Source organism: Helianthus annuus, chromosome 11 (assembly GCF_002127325.2).
Source record: "Helianthus annuus cultivar XRQ/B chromosome 11, HanXRQr2.0-SUNRISE, whole genome shotgun sequence".
NCBI lineage: Eukaryota > Viridiplantae > Streptophyta > Magnoliopsida > Asterales > Asteraceae > Helianthus > Helianthus annuus.
This window is the reverse complement of record NC_035443.2, coordinates 178,902,338-178,924,753: the sequence shown is the minus strand read 5'-3', so window position 1 is coordinate 178,924,753 and position 22,416 is coordinate 178,902,338. Positions and strand designations below refer to the sequence as shown.

The following is a 22,416-nucleotide window of genomic DNA, read 5'->3' as shown; positions in this document are numbered from 1 at the left end:
GTGGTGAGTGGTGACTATTGTATGCCTGGTCATCTGTCAAACTGTCATTACATTGGCTACGATACGTAATAAACTAGAAATCATATTGTGTATTGACTGTGTATCTAATAAATGTTACACATTCTAAGACAATGAGATCACACGATGTGGGCGTCGAAAACTGGCGTTGTTGCCAGTCCACGCACACTTTTCCACCCCGTGCCTAGCGTTGTTAACGACATTGTCTTGTGGACAACAGGATTTCCACCAGCGTTGAGCTAAACTTCGCGTTGACGTGGCAGCATTGATTCAACAAGAAGATGAGTCATTTTACCCCAACAGTTACTTTTTAAAAATTAAAAATATTAACTTTTTAAAATTCAATGTTTACCTCCATAAATACCAAACACCTCTTTTTTTTACACATCTTCACACCACACCCAAACTTTTTATAAAACCCTACACTTCCACACCCAAAAACCAAGTCATCCCGTGGACGCAAAAAGAAGACATCGCACTTTGCAAGTCGTGGGTCGAAGCTTTAAGCCACTACACGCCACGCAGCCGGTCAAGCGGCCGGTTTTGGGGGAATACTATGATTTTGTCATTTTTGTAGTTGCATTGTTTATCGAATACTATGATTTTGTCATTTTCATAATTACATTGTCTATCCTTAAGGCATAAGAATACATTTTTTTGAGCTCGAACAGGGTACATGAATTCCAAGAGATGCCTTTGAGTGCACAATCCCAAAAACAGTCAAACCAGCACATGACCCAAACCCATAATAGTCTCACATTTTTACCACACTACCAAAGCAAGAAACAAACACCAAATCTCCATTGAAATCAGAATGGCAGTTAGTATTTTCTAAAAATAAAAAAAAAGTTATTTAGACAAATACTTCATCAAATCAACATGAAATCAAACCACCTCACTGTTCTCATTCTGTTGATTTTCTATAAATAAAAAGTTGACAGTTTTTTCAGTTACCTCCATACTAGTACCATCAGTATCAGTAACAGAGTTCTTGACAGCAAATGGAGTCCTTGAGCAATTCGTAACGGGTTTATCCATTTTATTATCCTTCACAACAACTAAACATTCGATAGGAAGTACCTCTTTGTTCGAATTATCGTCCACGTTCTGAGATGGGTCCGTCATATGACCTGAAACATCAGAAGTTAGGGGACAAGTTTTGGTTTCGAGTTTGAAGGTTTGTTGTTGTGGAGATGGTTTAGGGGCGAGTTTTTGAGGATTCGGTTTCATGTTTGTAGCACCTGCGGATGTTTTTGGTGGTGGGATCTTTCCGAATTTTGCACCGTTTGAGCTGGTTTGACTAAATTGTGTGGCTACTGGTTTAACTGCACCTATTGGCAACTTAGATTGAGATTTTACGCTTCCGTTTGGAGTTCGAGCACCTGACTTTCCCTACATTACAAGTCAAGAGATTCATCGGGTCATAACCATACACGAAAAATATAAAATGTCAGAACAAAACAGGACATGTCTAAACTAGTCCATTTTTTTGGTTTAAACATGATCTGTTAGCAAACCCCAAAAAAATGTTTCAAAAAACACCAGTTGGGTCCAGGATCTTGACAGATCAAACCGAACAAGGAACGAAACTGATTTGGTTTCTCAGATTTGCACTATGCATGAGATTTGCACTATGCATGAGATTTCGATATCAAACGTCGAAAGTGATTAAAAGGGCCCACAAATAGAAGAGTATTGTTAACTTGTTACCAAGCCTGTAAACAAACCGAACGTTCAAGGACTGTTCGTAAACTTGATCGGCGGGAAGTTTGTTTATTTATTTAAACGAATGAACGTGAGCACATTTTTTTGTTCATTTAATTAAACGAATGAACATGAGCACACGTTTTGTGCGCTTTTGGCGCCTAGGCGTTTTTTCTGGGCGATTCCCAGTAATTGCGCCTTTGATTCCTAGCTAATTACAGCGCAGCCTAAATCCTATTGATATTTAATATTTTTCTTTATTAAGTCATAATATCCCCTTTTTCTGCAGTATTTATAGGGATTTTACTAAGGCTATAGGGTGTGGTCATGACCCTCATGGTCATCATGATCCTCCACATCGGCGCCATGTCACTCACTTCTAATCCATCATCCAAAACCACTACCCTAAGGGTGTGGTCATGACCCCAAACCACTTTTTTCTTATTTTAGTTTACTTTTGTGGAAAAGGAAAAGGAAAAGGAAAAGGAAAATGAAATATTGAAAAAGGAAAGTAGGCTCATGGTTGTCATGGTTTAATCCATGCCAACCATGGTGGATGAAGCAAGGGGATGGTGTAGCAATCATTGATGGTCCTATGTGGCATTAATGACCCAACCCATGCTCCCCATACCCTTTAGCCTAACAAAATGATATCACTAAAGATCAAAATCTCGTTTAGTAATATTCAGTTTGTATTATTAATTCGTAAATTCCACTTTTTCTGCAGTATTTATAGGGCTTTACTGCAGTATTTTTTTGCTTACTCTTTTATTACTTTAACGAACTATATTTGTTTTCGAATATTAACATGTTGGTTTTGAGTATTTTGTTATCTGAGACTTTTTAAATGGAGTATGGACATTTTTGTTTTGGTTTTGAGTACTTTATTGCTTTAATGAACTTTTTTATTTTTTTTATTTAAGTGCGCTTTTTTTCTCAGGCCCACGCTTTTTTGCGTCTATCGCCTAGGCCCTAAGCGGAGCGTAAGGGCCTTGAGTGCGCTTCACGCCTTCAATAACTATGGTTATATTCATATAAATATTAAATAAAGATGGAACTTTCTAACTATTTATAATAAATAATGAGTTTTCCAATCAAATTTATGGTAATTGGGCTCTCTAATAATAAAAATGAGTTTTCCAATTAAATTTATCGTAATTAATCACTAATTTATATAAAAAAGTTTACTTTTTGTTCGTTTATGTTCAGTCAATTATGTTAATTAGTTTATTTATGTTTGTTAAGTTATCTTCGTTTAAGTTTGTTAATGTCCATGAACTGTTCGTTTAGTTTTTAAACGAACACGAACATGCTCATTTTCTTAATAAACGAACATGAACAAAAAATGTGTTCGATTATATGTTCGTGTTTGTGTTCAATTAAAGTGCCTATGCTCGTGTTCGTTCAGTTCATTTACAGGCCTACTTGTTACAAAAAAAACTAGAAAATAAGCATAAAAGAAACTTAAAAGTTGTAACTAACCGCATCAAAGAACCCGATCTTAGGTGAAGGCATTCGAAGTCCCGTTGGTTGAACAGCAGGTGGTCGAGAAACTGAACCAGTTGGAGACGAACGCACAGCCACCGGTTGATTTCCTTTTTTATTCGAGATTCTATCCGTTGGATGATGAATACTCATATCTGACTGCACAGATGTATCTATACTGCTTCTTGATGTAGACGTTTGAGTGATAGTGGAGGTTAATGATGACAATGATTCTAAAGACAATCCACTTATCGAACTTGTAGGTGATACGCTTGAAGAAAGGTTTGAACTTGAACTGACAGATGGCGGTTTGATCTTCGTGTTAAGCCTTGAGGGCGTTTGAGGGATTCTCAATGTGGTTGTGAGTTTACCAGTTTTGGAATCAACTCTTTTTCTTAAAATATTTGCTGATGATTTTACTTTTACCTCAGTTCCTGAAGAACAACTACTAGAGTTGCTACATGATGAAGATGGTCTTGTGGGGTCCGTTTTGGGGGCTGTTGAAGTACCGAAAGAAGATCGTTTGGAACTTAAGACACCCCTTCGAGGAGCAATCACTCCTGTTACCGTTGATCCTTTTGTGGTTGTTTTTACTGTTTGAGTCCCTTTCTGTGTAACTGTCACGTTCAATAGGACAATAACGCAAAGCAGATTAGAGTATACAAAAGATATAGACAATAAGATAGCACCTATTAAAATGTATAAAATAAAAGGGTAAAATGTCATTTTCGTCGCAGAGGTTTGGCCAGTTTTGCGACTTTCGTCCAAAGGTTTGTTTTTACGGATGAAAATGGCAAGATGAAGTTAACGATCCAGATGAAAATGGCAAGATTTTCAAACCTTTTTGATCCAGATGCGAAAAAACAAACGTTCGGATGAAAAAACTGGCCAAACCTCAGGAACGAAAAATCTCAGTCTTCTGTAGTTTCAAATGCACAAAGAAGTTCAAAAACGTCAATTTTCATGATTTATGTTCAGTTTAGAGGTAAAATTACCCAAATGTCATGGAACTTTATCATTAATGTAACATAAATCATTAAATTTGAAGATACTTGATTGTGTGTTTGAAACTAATTTGGACTCAGATTTTGCAAATGAAACTAATTTGGACTAAAACTGTGAATTTTCAAACTTTTGGACGAAATTCATCATTTTGGCAAAAACACAGGGATGAAAATTGTAATTTACTAAGATAAGAATAGTTTTCGTTTTTACCATGAGCTTGCTTTGCAGTATCTTGATCCTTCTTGGCATGATTAGCACTCAACGAAGCTCTTTTAGTTAATGTTGACATAGAGTTCATGTTTAAATTCACTCTGCTGGTTATCTTCGGTTGCGGAATTGATGAAGTTTTATTATCTTTTGTTCTTGCACCAAGCTTCAAAAAAATACCAATACAAAAACAGATCAAAAATGGTCAGTAATTACTACAATCTAGAGGTGGGAATATTGACTGGTTCGCGGGTCAAAACGAATCATTTTGTAAAGGTTTGTCTGATCTAAAGCATTTCATGTTCAAAAGTATTAAACGTTTTGTTTAAAAAAAGAGTAAAATGCCATTTTCGTCCGTGAGGTTTGGCCAGTTTTGCAACTTTCGTCCAAAAGTTTGCTTTCGGCATCTGGATCCAAAAGGTTTGAAATCTTGCCATTTTCTCCGTTAAGTCAAGGGTATTTCCGTCTTTTTTGTTAACTTAAAGGACAATTCAGTCTTTTCAGGGGTAACGAGCTGGATGGAGTTAAAGAGATGCCCTTTAAGTAAAAAAGACCAAAATGCCCTTTAAGTTAACAAAAAACAAAAAATACTCCTGACTTAACGGAGAAAAACGGATGGAGTTAACGAGCTGGATGAAAATGGCAAGATTTCTAACCTTTGGGATCCATATGCAAAAAAACAACTCTTTGGACAAAAGTCGCAAAAATGGCCAACCCTCATGGACGAAAATGGCATTTTACTCAAAAAGAAAAGAGTAAATTACTTTTTGAGTCCCTGTGTTTTAGTGGTTTTAACCACTTAAGTCTAAAATCAAACAGTTTAACGCCCCGAGTGCCTAACCGCTCATTTTATAACGTTTTGAGTCTCTGTGTTTTAGTGGTTTTAACCGCTTGAGTCCAAAATCAAAAGTACAAGTGTTAAAAAATTGGACTCAAAACGTTATAAAATGAGCGGTTAAGGACTCAGAGCGTTAAACTTTTTGATTTTGGATTTAAGTGTTAAAACCACTAAAACATAAGCATGGTTGTAAAAATCGCGATTAGTCTCCGATTAGTCGCCGATTAATCACTAATCAGAGTCTCACCGATTAATGGTCGATTAATAGCTAGGCACTCAATGGCGGTCCTATTTTGGCCAAATTTTGGCTAGATGCCGGCAAAATTTTGACCAAACCATATAAATTCCTTTCAATTACTTAAAAAATGGGTTAATGAGGGGTTAAAACATGTCTACTTTAAAAAACTACATATAAAAATGTGTGTGTATATATATGTAACTAAAAGTTACATATAAAAATCTCAATCCGATTAATTGCGATTAATCCATACTAATCCCGATTAATCGCTAGTCGGTACCCCACCGCCCGACTAACGCCTAGCGATTCTTACAACATTGAACATAGGGACTCAAAAAGTAATTTACTCAAGAAAAACTAAACCTGTTTGAGCCAGTCGACATGTTTTGCTTTTAGCTAGCTTGTTCATTTTACCCGTTGAAGAGAAAAAAATACCATCCAGTCATAAGTAAATGAGTTAAATGAACGCGTTTACTTCACTCACAAAAACAATGTCAAAGTTTTCAACCATATAACTCAAGGAAGCATAGTATCATACCCGTTTTCCAGAATCAAGATCCACCTTTTTTGGTGCTGTAGTGATAAAATACAACATAAAAATGTAATTTAGATATAAATAGCTTGAAGATATGACGATTACCAAAAAACAAGAAGGTATTAAAACAGTCTACTCACTACTGGTAACTTTCGGCTGAGAATCTTTCTTTGCAGATGACAACTTGATACTTGAATTTCTCAGGTTAGATAATTTATTAGAATTCTGAATTGAAGCTCTAATGTCTTCAAATAGTTCAGCCTCAAGACAATCAAGTGACAAATTATCACTTTCTAACGTTGAGATTGATTCCATTGATCTGTAAACTTCCTCTTCGATTCCCGGTAAACAATTTTTTAAACGCTTATCACCTCCTTCAATTATAGTTGTCAGCTCATCTGCATCAAGAACACCTGTGTGCAACAAAGAAGTGATTTTAAGAATGAGCTTGAAAGTTATTATGTAATATGTGTTATTTGAAATTTGTAGCATACCGTCACTAGTGAAAAAGGCACTGTCCCAAGCTAAACTTTTGCGTAAGTTGAACTTCCCATTCTTTCTTAATTTTTCAGGTTCAAGTGTTTCAGTCAGTTTAGGCATTTCTTCAATCTCTTCACTTGTTGATTTATTAGCCTCGGTCTCAATTGTTCCTGTTTGGTCAACACTTGTCTCATTCCCGGATCCTAGATACAATACAAATTTAGTTAAGTTAATAAGATAATCTGGCTAAATTTGAAGTTATACAAATACCGTTGACCATCATTATATACATTCAAAACCAACCTACCAATTACATAAAAACTATATAGATTAAACTAGTCTTTAAAGGACCATAAAAAACATTATCAAAATGTGCAAGATACTAATTAAACTGTTCAACAAACAGAAATCAGAACTCAATACGTGTAACAACGATGAAAAACACAACAAATAACCGGAAGATCGTTTAAACTGAAACTAATCTCATCTGATCAAATCAAAACTACATAACACATGATCAAAATTCAAGTTATTAGTCAGTCAATTCGAGTCAATCTGTTCTCAAACACTATATAAACCGTTCAACAACTAGAAATCAAAGCTCAACACAAGTGGTAACAATAAAAACAATACAACAAATAACACAACACATGATCAAATCGTTTAGATTGAAACTAATCTGGTAAAATCAAACGATAATTACAGAACACACGGTCAAAATTCAAGTTATTCTTCGGTCAATTCGAGTCAATCTCTGATTAAATACTATTTAAACTGTTCAACAAACAGAAATCAGAACATAATACATGTAACAATAAGAAAAAAATCGTTTAAATCAAACCTAATCTGAACAAATCAAATGAGAATAACATAAAACACAATCAAAATTCAAGTTATTCTTCAGTCAAATCGAGTCAATCTCTAATCAAATACTATATAAGCTGTTCAACAAACAAAAATCAGAACTCAATACACGTAATAATGAAGAGCAATACAACAAATAACCTGAAGATCTGATCAATTTAAAGGACAATTACACAACAAACAATTAAAATTCAAGTTATTCTTCAGTCAATTCGAGTGAATCTCTATTTCAAACTGTTCAACAAACATAAATCGAAATTCAATACATGTATCAATGGAGAAAAATACAGTAAATAACCTGATGATCGATCGATAATAAGCCTAGAAGAAGAGGAAACATCGATGAGGAGGTTATCGGAGTGAGATAAAACGTCGTCGTTCGCTGCATCTGATGTTTTTACTTCGTGATCTGTTCTGGAAGTATCTTCCATATCACCGATTGCAGAACCGAAACCCTAATTGATCAGATTCTAGAGAGAGAGTAGAGAGAGAGGAATGGGTTTTTTGAAATTATGATCGGAGGGAGAAGCAGCTGAAAAGTTTGAACGTTTATTGCGCTTTTTGAAAAGAGAGTGAATTTTTAAATATTATCCTCCAACTATGCTCAAGTTGTCACTCATGTATAGGGTATGTGAAGCGGTGCGGGATGGCAAAACAACCCAAGTCCGACGAGTATACCAAAACACGAAACATCTAACTAATAAATATTGAGCCGGGTATGAAACACGATTTTATAACTGAGCATGAGAATGAGATTATCAATACCCAACTTGAACCCTGAGATTGTCATCCCTAGGTATGTAATTTATGTTAACTAAGTGATTATACCGAACCTGAACTAGGGTTGTCCAAAACATTTGTGGCTGGGAGCTCACTGGGATTTAGTTTAGAAAAAGCTCGTTAGATATGGCTCGGTTTGAAAATGAGTCGAGCCGACTCGACTCGGTTAGAAACAGAGCCCAGCTCGGCTCGTAACGAGCCGAATGAGCTCGGTTTGGCTCGCTTGGTTGCTCGGCTAGGCTTAGCTCATAGTATTTTACTTGTAATAGATTTATATTTATATAAATTATGATATATTACAAAAAAAATGATTTTTATCTATATGCATTTAGGAGTGTAGTTTGAAATTTATGACATATTTGAAGGTTGATTACCCATGCTAATGAACTAATATTGTATTTCGTTGAAATTTAAAACTAAGTTTGTGTTGTTGAATTTGATTTTCACTTGTAATGTATTAGGGTGAACTTAGACTGTCTGCAATGCATCGGCCTGCATTTACTACATGCATCCTACTCATCACTGCCACATCAGCTTTTTACACATTCTTAACACATGCACTCTCTCTCTCCTCTTTTTAACTCCAACTCATCCTTCCCACATGCATCCTCTCTCCTATATTTTTCTTTTTTTAGCTTAAAATTGATTTATTAATAGGCTCACCTTCTCTCTCGCACTTGGATGCACTTTCCCACATACATGCACCTCATTTTAATCTTCACTCCACTCCATCCTTCTCAAGTGCAGCATGCCAACTCATCAAATGCATCCCCCCACATCCACATGCGCATTAGAGCCAGTCTTATTTTGATATGTTCTTTTGAATTCTTAAATAATATTTTAGACTGCTAAATTTTAAGGGTTATGTATTATTTTTTTTCTTTTTAAAATCGAGCCAAAATAAGTCGAGCCGAGCTAGCTTGGTTTAAAACCAAGCCAAGCCCAAGCTTAGATTTTCAGCTTGGTTTCAAATCTGAGTCGAGCCAGCTCGAGTTATAATCGAGCCGAGCTAGCTTGGTTTAAAACCAAGCCAAGCCCAAGCTTAGATTTTCAGCTTGGTTTCAAATCTGAGTCGAGCCAGCTCGAGTTATAATCGAGCCGAGCCCGAGTTTGGCTTGGCTCGACTTACTTGACTAATGAGCAGTCCAAACCTGAACCACCATTGTCATCCCTAGGTATGTGACTTGTGTTGATTAAGTGATTAATCACGCGATTAAAAAAAACCTTTTAAAAACACATTGTACTTTTGGTCTCCTAATCTCAGTTAGACGATATAAAGTTAGACGATATAAATTTGAGGTACTTTACGTTTCAACGCCGCAACAACGCGTGGGACAACTCTGCTAGTATGATATAAAAAGTTTGGGAGTATATGTTATGAACATTACTTTTACGTGAGATGATAACACATAAACTTACGAATGTGATGTGTTTAAGACGTAAAATTCCGTAAATATGGAAAAATGGAATGACATTTTTCATCCAATTTTTTACTATTTGCATTAAATGATATGAATTAACTAATTTATACTTTTTTATAACTCTTAATATATAATGTTTTATGCCAAAACGAATATATGTTATATGTTTATTTTTATCTACGTTTCACGATTAATTTTATATCCTAAGGAGCTCTATCAAATATAAATTATTATGACCGGTTATAAAACTATGAACACTTTCATGAAGAGTTAGACCATGTGTAGTAGAAGACACAAATAATGCCCTCACCCTTAGGCGTTTTGCGTCATGTGGCAGTCCAGTCAGCAATGGGGCATTATAAGACGTTTTTCTAAAATGGATGTAGTGCGGATATGGGCATTGTGGGGCATTATGTTAAAATGAGTGTAATAAAATTAAGGGAAATTGGCCTATAATAATCTCACCTAGACCTTATTGGCCATTAATAATCCACCTCAGAATATTCCCCCCACCAGTCCCACCTTTCACCTATTTTTCCTACAATGGTCCCCCGTTAAAAAAAAAAACTTAACGGAGTTAAGTTTTTTTCCAAATTACAAACTGATTTTTAGGGCTTTTGATCAGAACGATGATACGAGTCCATTGATGTAAAACTTACTTCGAAATGTTGCTCCAAGTGACTTGATTTTGGTTAATTGAAAATTTAAACACCCGAATTGAAGCGTTGTTTTCATCGTTTGGAGCACCGTTTCGAGGCAAGTTTTACATCAATGGACTCGTATCGTCGTTCTAATCAAAAGCCCTAAAAATCTGTTTGTAATTTGGAAAAAAGCTTAACTCCGTTAAGATTTTTTAACGGTGGACCATTGTAGGAAAAATAGGTGAAAGGTGGGACTGGTGGGGGGAATATTCTGAGATGGGATTATTAATGGCCAGTAAGGTCTAGGTGGGATTATTACAGTCCAATTCCCCTAAAATTAAATAAAAAGCTCTATTAAAAAAATGTATTGGCCAAACAAAAAGAAGAAAAGCTGTCATTGGCAAAAAAAAAAAAAGAGTGGGGGCGTGGGAAAAATAACGCTTCTTGGATTTTTTTTTTTTTTTTTTTCTGAAAAAACACCCAAAGGGGTGGTTTGGGGGGGGGGGGGGGGGGGGGGCATACATATAAATAGAAAATCTTTGGCACACCAAATTAGAACTTTGGTTTTCACAAGAAATATACTTTTGTACTTGCAAAACTTTCTGTTTGATCCAATTAAGATTTCATACATTTGTAATACTTTGATCTAAAGTAAGTAAAAACAATTCAAAAGGCTCATTGGGAAATTCATAAAGTCAATTCCTTTTTGGGTCAAGATTTGTAAGTTTATGGTTTATCCTTTATTAGGTATAACAATAACAATCATTCATCCATATTAAAACAACTATAACCCACACCCTCAATTCTAAAACAAATGACTTAAATCACTACCAAGTCAACAACAGTCAACTTTGACCCCCTTTTCTAACAAACTCTTCTCATCTGGTCTTGCAAACCAAGAACTTGCTCAAATCACCATAGAAATGCTAGTTTGCACCTTGGGTGGGCCCGAATGACGCCTCGGTCTAGCCGGCGATCCCGACAAATGTCTCTTCGACCCAAACTCCATTTCCGCAAGACCGTTCTCCACCGCCCCCAACATGCTCTGCCCCTTTAACTTCGCCTTTGCAGACTTCGTTTGCGCCATGTAACTCGGAACCGACAGCGAACTGTCCATACTCTCGTCATCTCTCACAGAGGACGCCGCGATGCTATGCCTTCTGTTCATCTCAGACCGCACGCTAAACACACTTCTCATATCATCATCAGGGATCGGCCCGAAGGTTGTTCTAGAGTTTGACCTGCGTTTGACCTTCTGCGATGCTACTCGACCACCCGCTGCTGACTTTGGGGTTGAAGGGGTAGAGTTGAGTTGCCGACGCGCGTACGATTTCGCGATTTCGGTTCCGGTAATGTTGATGCCGTTTTTAACTGATGATTGATTTTTCTCGGTCTCCCATGGTCGGCCAGCCATGTATCGCTCTAACCAGCTCCAACCCCATTGCGGATTCGTCGGGTCCATGAAGAGTAAGTTTGTCGTTCTCGATGATTTCTTCCATGGTTGCTGTTTTGAAGAGGATTGTATCATATTAGGATTGGAAGCATCATAAGCTCATCATACAAAACCAACATTATTAGGGCTGCAAACGATGTTCGATTGTTAAGGAAATAAATGTGTTCACGAACTATTGATGAACACTTACCGAACGAGATTTTTAGTTTGTGTTCGTTCATCCGTTTGTTAATTTTTGTAACAAACACGTAACAACGCAGATGAACGTTCATGAACACAAACGAACGTTCGTGAACATAAATGAACAAACAACGACGTGTATTATAGGTATATAATATACAATACACTAACATTTATTAAAAAATTTATCGGTCGGAACTTTAAAGTATTTAAATAAAATATTAAAAAAACCCTAATGAACTATCAAGCACAAACGAACATAAATGAACACTTTACCAAACGTTCACGAACATAAATGAACGAATGCAGCTTCTGTTCATGCTCGTTCATTTAACTAAACGAACAAAATTTCTTGTTCATGTTCGCTCAATTATTAAACGAACGAACACAAACAAATTTCCCGCCGAACGGTTCACGAACTGTTCGCTTAACGTTTCGGTTCGTTTGCAGCCCTAGACACTATATACATATTCCAATGCAAGATGATTGTGTACCTGATGAGAAAACGAATAAGCCATGGCCCGTTCTCGTCTCATAGTTGCTTCGTATTTGCTTAATAGCTTTGCTTCGATTTGTTCCTTGGACTGCAAGCTATCGTTCCATTCTTCTCCCATCTGTTATAACGTTCGTGCATATCCGATTATCCGTTAAGACGGTTTATTAGATCTGATAAACAAAATTGTGTAAAACAAACCTGTGAAATCTCGAGTTCTTTCGCTTGTTTCTGTAGAAGTTGTCTCTGAAGAGCCTGATTCTCCTCGGACATTCGAATCCTCCGAGAATTGATCTGACACTGCACACGAGATAGATTTTGCATGCATTTGAGTGTGGTTGCCGTTTGCCGATTGCCCGTTGGCCCTTCGATTAGAGTTTTCAACCTTACAAGCCCTCTCAACGCCCGTAACGCCCTTCTTGCCTGTAACAAGACATGAAAACCTTCATAAAATTTCGTTTGAAAAAGCCATAAACAACCTCCAAGAATTAACAAAAAGACCAAAAAACGTTGACTTGTGTTTTGGGAAAATAAGAGTTTAATATCAAAATCAATATACATTTTACAAGAATTAATAATTTTTTAGAGTTAATTACTGTTTTCGTCCCTGTGGTTTGTCAAAAATCACTATTTCAGTCCATTAGTTTAAAAATTGCGATTTCAGTCCCTGTGGTTTCACTTTCGTAACCATTTCAGTCCACCTCGTAACCATTTCAGTCCCTGTACTAACAGAATAAATGGATTGAAATGGTTATGAAAGTGAAACCAAAGGGACTGAAATGGTTACGAAAGTGAAACCACAGGGACTGAAATCACAATTTTTAAACTAACGGACTGAAATAGTGATTTTTGACAAACCACAGGGACGAAAACAGTAATTAACATTTTTTATTTTTTAATGAGTAAAGTACACGAGCGGTGCCAGTGTTTAACCAAAATTTTGGATTTGGTTCCTAGCTTTCCAAAAGTACACAGATGGTCCCTACGGTTTGCACTTTGTAACATATTTAGTCCCTAACTTTTGCCAAAAGTACATGGATGGTCCCTGGGTTCGCACTTTGTATTTGTAACGTATTTAGTCCCTAACTTGGACCTGCTGAAACCTTTAGATTTGTTAGCTAGGGACTCCATGTATTACAAAGTGCAAACCACAGGGACCATTCGTGTACTTTTGAAAAGATAAGGACCAAATCTAAAATTTTGATTAACTACAGGGACCATCCGTGTACTTTACTCTTTTTTAAACAATAAGATGATACCAGATATCCGCGAAAAGCTGCTTGAATTCGAATGGACGCTGTTTCCTCGGCTGTTTTTCCTGAATACCGAGTCAACTCAGTGAGTTGAGTGGACTCAGCAGCAGCCTGAGTTGTAATGGCAGCAGACTGAGTTGTGGTAGTGGCGGCAGCCTGAGTTGTGGTGGCAGCCGCCTCAGAAGAAACCGAATTAGCATGACTTTTTAGCTCATTCTCCACTTTGAACGGTTTCGCTTCCTCTGGTGGTGGAAGTGAAGGAGAATCATGAGAACCGCTAGCGGGTTTTGTAATGGAAACAGAAGGTTTTTCATCTTCGAGCCCTTTCTTCTTTAATTTCTGGAACCGAGTAACGAAATTAATATATGTTAATCATGCATTTAGCTCGATAATATTAGAAATGGATATACTTATAAAGTTAGGGACAATGCCACCTAAGAGTAACCAGGTTTTTATTATTGTTCCACTCGAAACCTATTGATTCTTTCAAGTTTCAACTACCGAAGTCACTCGAGGAGGGGTGTTTATCGAAACGAATAACGAATTTTCGAATTACTTGAAGCGATTTTTTCCAATAATTATTATTTTTGCTTGAATTTGGATTCGATTAAAAACTGGTCAATTCGAATTCGTAATCGAATTAAAACGCCAATGCGTAATCGATTCAAATTCGACTAAAGATGGATTAGTTTTGATTCAAATTCATTTAAAATATGTAAATTTGTTATGGGCTATTTGGGCTTGGTAATGGGCTATTTTATGACTTAGATTAAATTTATAAATAATTTATATTATAGCCCAATCAAAGTTATATGTGTGTATATTATATATAAATATAATAAATAAATATGTATAATTTGAAATCAAATTTAAAATTATAAATTTGTCTTCGATTCAATGGACTCAAATTCGAATTGAATCAAATTGTAATCCTGATACTCGAATCGAATTCTTGATAATCAAATCGAATTTAGTCGAATTTCGAATTTTTCAAATCCGAATCAAATTCTGAACACCCCTACCCTCGAGTTTAATATTGTTCCATCGTTTTGAACTCTTTATAATCATGAAACGATATTAAAATCTCGTTACTTTTCAATGATTTTCACCGAAAGGTTATATACGTATATCAAACCTGGTTTTTCTTTTCCTTCGAGTGAGGACTCAGCGCCTTTTTAATTGAAGAAAACCAGCTTCCTTTCTTCCCCATTATATTATCATATCCCAAAACTAATTTCTGTAATATATTAAAAAAAGTTAGTATGATACAAATATGCAATGCAAAACTTCATTGCATAGAAAGACATGAACTTTGACATTTAAAAGTCAAACTCATTGTTATAATATTCAAAATTCGTTACGAATTACCAGTTCGACCCGAAATTTTTTTCGGTTATTGGTGATAAACACAAACTTCAATGTACTTGGTAGTTACTCTCTTCAAATTTCTATAAACACATGTCAATTTTAAACAAAAAAACAAACCATCCATTTGACTTCAAAAGTCATGTGAAACAATTCTAATATAAATTTCAGATTAACAGTTCAAAGATTGTTGAAATTCATCAACAATTTAATCGGATATATCAAACTTAACACCAAAAATTAAATACAAAACTTCTAAATCCACATTACATACTTCAAGAAAACCATCAAAAATTTCAAGATCCAGGCAATTGAACAACACTCAGATGAAAATCAACACAAAAAAACAACAAATTCAATTAATTTACACAAAAAATAGAAAAGCAGAAAACAGTAAGCATCTAAATCCACATGAGTAAATTACGATTTTGGCCCCTGTGGTTATATCACTTTTACCCTTTTAGCCCAAAAAGGAATTTTTAAACATCTGAGGCTCTAACGTCTTTTTTTCTAACCCTTTTGGCCCCCAACGTCTTTTTTTCCAACCCTTTTGGCCCCTAAAAGTAAATGGATGAGGTTAGTGTTAGGGGCCAAAAGGGTTAGAAAAAAAAATTCCTTTTTGGGCTCAAAGGGTAAAAGTGATATAACCACATAGGCCAGAATCGTAATTTACTCAATCCACATTATAACTTCAAGAAAACCATCAAGACTGAAGCAATTAAGCAACACCTTGATGAAAATTAACACATAAACCACCAAATTCAATCAAATTACAAAAAAAAAAAAAAAAAAAAAAAAAAAAAAAAAAAACACACACACACACACACAAGCATCTAAATCCACATTATAACTTCAAGAAAACCATTAAGATTCAAGCAACACCCAGATGAATATTAACACAAAAACCACCAGATTCAATCAAATTTAAAAAAAAAAAAAAAACACAAGCATCTAAATCCACATTATAGCTTCAAGAAAACCATCAAGATTCAAGCAATTAAGCAACACCCAGATGAATATTAACACAAAAACACCAAATTCAATCAAATTACAAAAAAAAAAAAAAACAAAAAAAAAACAAAAAAAAAAAACAAGCATCTAATCTCACATTATAACTTCAAGAAATTAAGCAACACCCAGATGAAAACCAATACCAACTTCAATCAAACTAAAAAAATAAACAGCAAACATGCAAAACCACATTATAACTTGAAGAAAACCATCAAGATTCAAGCAATTAAGCAAACACAAACAACAACAACAAATTCAGTCAAATTACAAAAAAAAAAAAAAAAAAAACAGTAAGCATCTAAATCCACATTATAACTTCAAGATTCAAGCAATTGAGCAACACCCAGACGAAAATCAGCACAAACAACAACAAATTCAGTCAATTTACAATAAAAGAAAAAAAAAACAGTAAGCATCTAAATCCACATTATAACTTCAAGATTCAAGCAATTGAGCAACACCCAGATGAAAACCAACACAAACAACACCAAATTCAATCAAATTACACAAAAAAAAAAGACAGTAAACATCAGAGAATATAACGTGTAAACTTGCCTGAACTGAAACTGATTCAGATCTTGTGGTAAGAACCCTAGATTGAAAATAAAAATCAGATCTTGGGAAGCAATTGGAGTTAAAAAATGAAAATGAAAATGAAAAGTGGGTATTTATTTTGGGGCAAATGGGTCCCTTAAATTATAAATCTTTTTCGTCGAAAATCTCACTTCACTTCTAGGTCAAGCATTGTCTTGTCCATTTCTCTAGGCAAATGGTCCAGAAGATGCCCAGATATAACTGAAAAGGCGAATATTGTACGCTTTACAAAAAGATAATATAATAATATCCTTTACAAAAAATATTTATTTTTTTATTTTATAACATGTCCTTGACTATAAAAAAATACGTTAAAATAATTCTATGTATTTAAGTCATAAAAGTGTTTTAAAATGCGACTTACTTTTTTTTATTTATATGTTAAAATTTTCAAGGCTAGTGTTTTTTTCTCATATTTATTTTCAAGTACATACTTTATATATTTAAGTCATAAAAATTGTTTTAAAATGTGACTTGCTAATTTATTTATTTGTTAAAAATTTCAAGTTAAATATTTTTTTTCTCATATTTATTTTAACGTATACATCCCGTTTGTATTATGTACATATAATGTATATATGTGTGGGCGTTTAAGGGCAAAAGTCATACTGCACTAATTTTAACGTTATGAAAATTGATTATCTTTGTGATTTTTTAATACTATATTACTTTTAAACAAACATTTAAACTGTTTTAAGTTTTTATAAACAGATCTAGAAACAAACGAACATAAATAACTGAGATGTAACATTATTTGATATTGAAGGGGTATGGTCCCAAAAAGTCGCGCAAACCTCTGCCAGGTTGTGCATGGAACCATACTCCTTATTTCAGAAAGCTTATTAATAATATCCACGCGCGACTTACACACGTTGTAGTTTGTCCCGCGCGAGGCAAAGCTCACAAGAGGCCTAGATATCAGCACTTAGCATAAAACAACGGAACAAATGAGCATGCTAACCCCGCGCGGGTTAGTTTGTTGTCCAACAAGAGCCACTCAGTAGGGAAGCGCACGGCTACCTACAGTGGTACATAAGGTACAAGTGGCAGTAAAAGGAGCCAATGAGCGTCTAGCAGGCTCTGGTCAATCGTGCGCCACGATCGCCTGACGAGAAGTACACAAGGACGCCTACGTGGCACCAATCAGAGGACGGGGACAACTGTCCCACGATCTCCACTTGTCTGCTGATGACAGAAGGACAACAAGGCCGACAACAATGACACGTGGCTCCAATCAAGGTGCGCCAGCACCGATGAGCGTCTAGAAGCCACTAAGCGGTCGACGCTAGTGAGACAAAGAGCATATCCGTTTTGTTGTCCGCTTCTGGCCCAAGGCCCATCAACCCATAACCCCTTACACCTCTCCGGCTATAAATAGAGACCTCATCCCACAGGTTAAACATTCTATTCCCTTGGCTCTCACTCTTTACACTTAATTACTCTAAAAGCAATCGCTTATTCTCACGCCGGAGCCTGGTTAAGAGGGAAACCCCCACATTCCCCTCTTAACGAGTAACGGTGTTTTGTTTTGCAGGATTGATTACCAAGTCGGAGCTCAAATATCATTAAGAAGATTAACCATCATGAAAGGAACATAAACCAATCTAATTAACTCCCTAATTAGACCACTGTTTCTTCATTGGCGCCCACCGATTTTTTCTATAACCACCCTCATCTTCTTTTATTTGAGCCTTTGACACCTCTTTTTTCCTTCGACTATGACTGGTCAAGGAATCATCCCAGAGTTCGGTTTCGGAACCAACTCTAACACGGCGTTGGGCGAAGGAATCCAAAACTTCCAAGCCCAACAAATCGAAGAAATCGGCGAAGTTGAAATCAACAATACTGGGGGTCCGCGCGGGAGCTTCACCCGCATCACCCAAGTGGTCACCCCAGGGAACGGAGAAGGACCTTCGAACACAGCGCCACCTCAAAATGTATCTGCATTACTTGGCTTACCAGAAGGCGAAACCCCAGCCTCGTGGTATGCCAAGAACATCGCCACTATCAATGCAGCATACCAATCGCTCATCGGGCAGCAAGCAGTTTTGACGGCAGAACCGTCCTTGGTCACCCCTCAGAGTCAAGGGGTGCGCCAAATGCCCCCGCCAGCCAACCTACAAGGCAGGATCAACAGGCCTCCCCCTACAAGACGTTTAAGCGTACAAGACACGCGCGATACAAGAGGGGAAACGGATAGTTACTACGACTATCCGTCGAACCTTCAGCGAGGCCCTGTTCACAGCCGGCTCACGCCGCGCAACATGAACAACGAATGGGAAGAAACGGACCCGTATGATCCCACATGGGAAGGTGACGAGGAATTGTCAGTCTTTAATCGTTTACCAAAAAATCATGAGTACTACAAGCCAAGACAACACATTGGCTACACAGAAGAAGCTGAAAGAGATTTCCGCCTGGCATACAGACCAGCGGAAGCTGCGGAACACTCCAAGTTTATCCCGAAAATTGCACTCGCGCCGCTTTCACGAGAGAAGCTACCCCCAACTGTTGGGAAATTCAATGGGTTGACTGACCCAGACGATCACGTCAGAACATTCACGAGTGTGGGCTGCATGGGAGGGTGGAACATGCCCATGTGGTGCCACCTGTTCATTCAAACTCTTATCGGAGCGGCTCGCGCCTGGTTTGACAGCCTTCCGCCTGGGAAGATTAAATCATGGACAGATTTCAAGACGCAATTCTTAAGCTACTTTAGCCAACAACGTCGCTACCAACGTGACACAGCCGAAGTAGAAGATATTTGGCGAAGAGATGGTGAAGGTCTGGAGGACTTCATCACGCGTTTTAACAAAGAATGTCTGGAAATAGGCGGCGTCAGTGAGCAACTCATGCGCTGTCACTTCAAAAAGGCTATACGCTGCGATAGTCTCATTAGAACCATCACAGGCAAAGATGGAATGCCAAAGGAGTGGGATAAACTAATGGAAGCCGCAAAAATCGTCGCGCAAACTGAGGAGTCCCTTGCTGGTGGAAAGGGCTACTACCCAGAAGATAGATTCTCAAGAGGAAGTACGCGCGATAACAACAACAAGCGTAACAAATACAAGAGTCATGACTGGAAGTCTGAGAGACCAAGAGGCCGTGACGACAGGCCGCGCTACAGAGAAGATGCGCGATAAACGATTGACCGAATCGGTTACAAGAAGGCGGTCAGAGACGACAATCGTGACAAACACTGGACTCCGCTCACAAAAACTCCAAAGGAGGTATTGATGACGGAGAATGTCGATTTCAAAGCGCCCAGACCAATGACAAACAAGAAAGGGCAAGACCCCAACTTGTACTGCGATTTTCACAAAGATTCAGGGCACCTGACCGACGACTGTTATAGCTTGCGCCAAGAAATCGAGAGAGCGCTCAAAAGCGGTAAGCTAAGCCATTTAGTGAAGAATGTACGCAAGGAAACCCGTCAACTCCAGCGCCACGATGAAGGGAACCACAAAAAGGTCCGACGACTAGAGACCCACATGGTCAACGGACCCAGGTATAGCGCGAAAGAGAAAGGCAAACGCCCTTATGAACCTTCTTGGCAAGAGCAGCAAGTTATATTTCCGGTAGTGCGCGGCGGACCTCGCGCCACGCGTCCCGTGGTCATTACCGGCATAATCGGGCATTATGAAACTGACTACATATTCATAGACCCGGGAAGTACTGCCGACATCATTTACGAACAGTGTTTCAATCAGTTGGATGAAGAGGATAAAGCACGACTCGAACCAGTCGATTACCCTTTGTCTGGATTTTGCAACGAGATGGTTTTTCCTCTCGGACAGATCAGTTTCCCCGTCACGCTTTCTGACGGGAAACACTCAAGAACAACAAATGTGAACTTCATGGTAATGCCAGTGAAATCGAGGCATGATGTACTTATTGGGAGGGAAACGCAAGGCGAGCTAAACATGGTGACTTCAACGCCTCATTCTGCGATAGGTTTCCCAACCAAGACAGGAGTAGCAATCATATATGCCAAGAAAGAAGTAATGTCAACTGAAGAGCTGCGCCCAACAAAGGCGGCGAAGGTCTCCACGACCGAGCCAGAGAAATGGGTTTTAAACCGAAAATACCCCGAGCAGACTGTGACAATCGGCCACGCCATTTCATCAGAAATCAGGACACGTCTAAAGCAACTGCTGTTTCGAAACATGGATATATTTGCCTGGACACCGGCAGACATGACCGGTGTCCCGCGCAACATCACCGAGCATTGCTTAAACACGTACCCATCTGTCGAGCCAAAGGTCCAAAGAAGGCGCAGTCTAGGGGCAGACAAGACAAAAGCAATGAACGAGCAGGTATGTGAGCTGCTCAAAGCCGGGATCCTGCGAGAGGTGAGATATCAGAGTTGGGTGGCGAACCCCGTGATGGTCGAAAAATCAAATGGCGGATGGCGCATGTGCGTAGACTACACTGATCTCAACAAGGCGTGCCCAAAGGATTGCTATTCCTTGCCTGAGATCGATAAAAAAATAGATTCTCTCGCGCCATACCGATGGAAGTGTTTTTTGGATTGCTACAAAGGATACCATCAAGTGCAGATGAAGCTAGAAGATGAAGACAAGACAGCGTTCAGAACAGATCTTGGAATCTTCTGCTACACAAAGATGCCTTTTGGCCTGAAGAATGCAGGCGCGACATACCAACGCTTGATGGACAAGACCTTTGCAGGTGACATCGGAAAGCATATTGAGGTTTATATCGATGATCTAGTGGTTAAAAGTCCTGAGGAGGACCAAATGTTGAAAGACATCGAGAAAACGTTCAACTCATTGCGCAGCGTAAATATGAAGCTAAATCCAGCCAAGTGTTCCTTTGGCATGGAAGAAGGGAAGTTTCTAGGCTTCATTGTCACAAACGGCGGTTTCAAGGTGAATCCAGAGAAAGTACAAGCTATTGAGCGAATGCCCTCACCGCGAAACATCAAAGAGATGCAACGACTGGCCGGCCGACTGGCCGCGCTTAATCGTTTTCTCTCCAATCACGCCGCAAAATCGTATCCCTTCATCAGCACATTACGCAACTGCGTAAAGAAGCAAGAGTTCAAGTGGACACCAGAGGCAGAAACAGCTTTTCAACAAATGAAAGCATGTCTGATTGAACTGCCCACCCTAACGGCGCCATTTGAAAAAGAGCCCCTTGTGCTGTACTTGTCCTCCTCGGATAAGGCAGTAGGGTCAGTATTGTTGGTAGACAGGAACGGAGTGCAAACCCCGATCTATTACGTCAGCAGGGTACTCACAGACCCAGAAACAAGATATTCCACAATGGAAAAGCTGGTTCTTGCGCTACTACACGCCTCTCGAAGGCTGCGCCGATACTTCACAGGGCATGTGATAACCGTGTTGACAAACTTCCACATAGGCACTATACTACAGAAGCCTGAGACATCAGGAAGGTTGGCTAAGTGGGCCATCGAATTGGGAGGCCATAACATCTTGTATAGGCCACGCCCAGCCATCAAGGGTCAGGTCTTAGCCGACTTCATCACAGAAGTACCGGCTGATAAAATCAAGGAATGCGAGATGATAGAGACTCCCAAGGAAAATACAACAGAGGAAACTTGGATGCTTTACACCGACGGGGCATCAAATGAAGACGGCGCGGGAGCAGGTTTACGCCTAGTGAGCCCAGAGAAGCACGAGTTTACTTACGCCATTAAGCTAGACTTCAAAAACACCAACAATGAAGCTGAGTACGAAGCTTTCTTGGCAGGCTTACGCCTCGCCATCAAGATGTGAGCAAAAAACTTGCGCGCACATGTTGACTCACTCCTGATAGCCAGTCAAGTAAATGGCATATACGACGCGAAGGGAGAAGTCATGGCTCTATA

The 22,416-nt window shown here is 38.2% G+C and overlaps 2 protein-coding genes across 3 annotated transcripts; both read right to left on the bottom strand.

The window, feature by feature from the left end:
* Positions 1–798: 798 nt before the first annotated feature.
* Positions 799–7,915, bottom strand: LOC110891254 (serine-rich adhesin for platelets). Its single transcript, XM_022138948.1, has 7 exons — positions 7,673–7,915; positions 6,525–6,713; positions 6,171–6,443; positions 6,034–6,068; positions 4,423–4,585; positions 3,205–3,824; positions 799–1,410 (listed from the first exon to the last, which is right to left on the bottom strand). Exons 1-7 carry the CDS (start codon positions 7,803–7,805, stop codon positions 904–906), a joined length of 1,920 nt encoding a protein of 639 aa, XP_021994640.1. The 5' UTR covers positions 7,806–7,915; the 3' UTR covers positions 799–903.
* Positions 7,916–10,902: 2,987 nt separating this feature from the next.
* On the bottom strand, positions 10,903–16,747 carry LOC110891253 (protein IQ-DOMAIN 1). Of its 2 annotated transcripts, XM_035980327.1 has the most exons (7): positions 16,527–16,747; positions 14,964–15,043; positions 14,731–14,832; positions 13,602–13,934; positions 12,544–12,765; positions 12,344–12,463; positions 10,903–11,720 (listed from the first exon to the last, which is right to left on the bottom strand). In XM_035980327.1, the coding sequence occupies exons 3-7, from the start codon at positions 14,803–14,805 to the stop codon at positions 11,124–11,126; spliced, it is 1,347 nt and encodes a 448-aa protein (XP_035836220.1). In that variant the 5' UTR covers positions 14,806–14,832; positions 14,964–15,043; positions 16,527–16,747; the 3' UTR covers positions 10,903–11,123. The 2 variants fall into 2 exon arrangements, with proteins under 2 accessions (XP_035836220.1, XP_021994638.1); XM_022138946.2 differs by lacking the exon at positions 14,964–15,043 and having other exon boundaries at positions 16,527–16,746.
* Between the last annotated feature and the right edge of the window lie 5,669 nt (positions 16,748–22,416).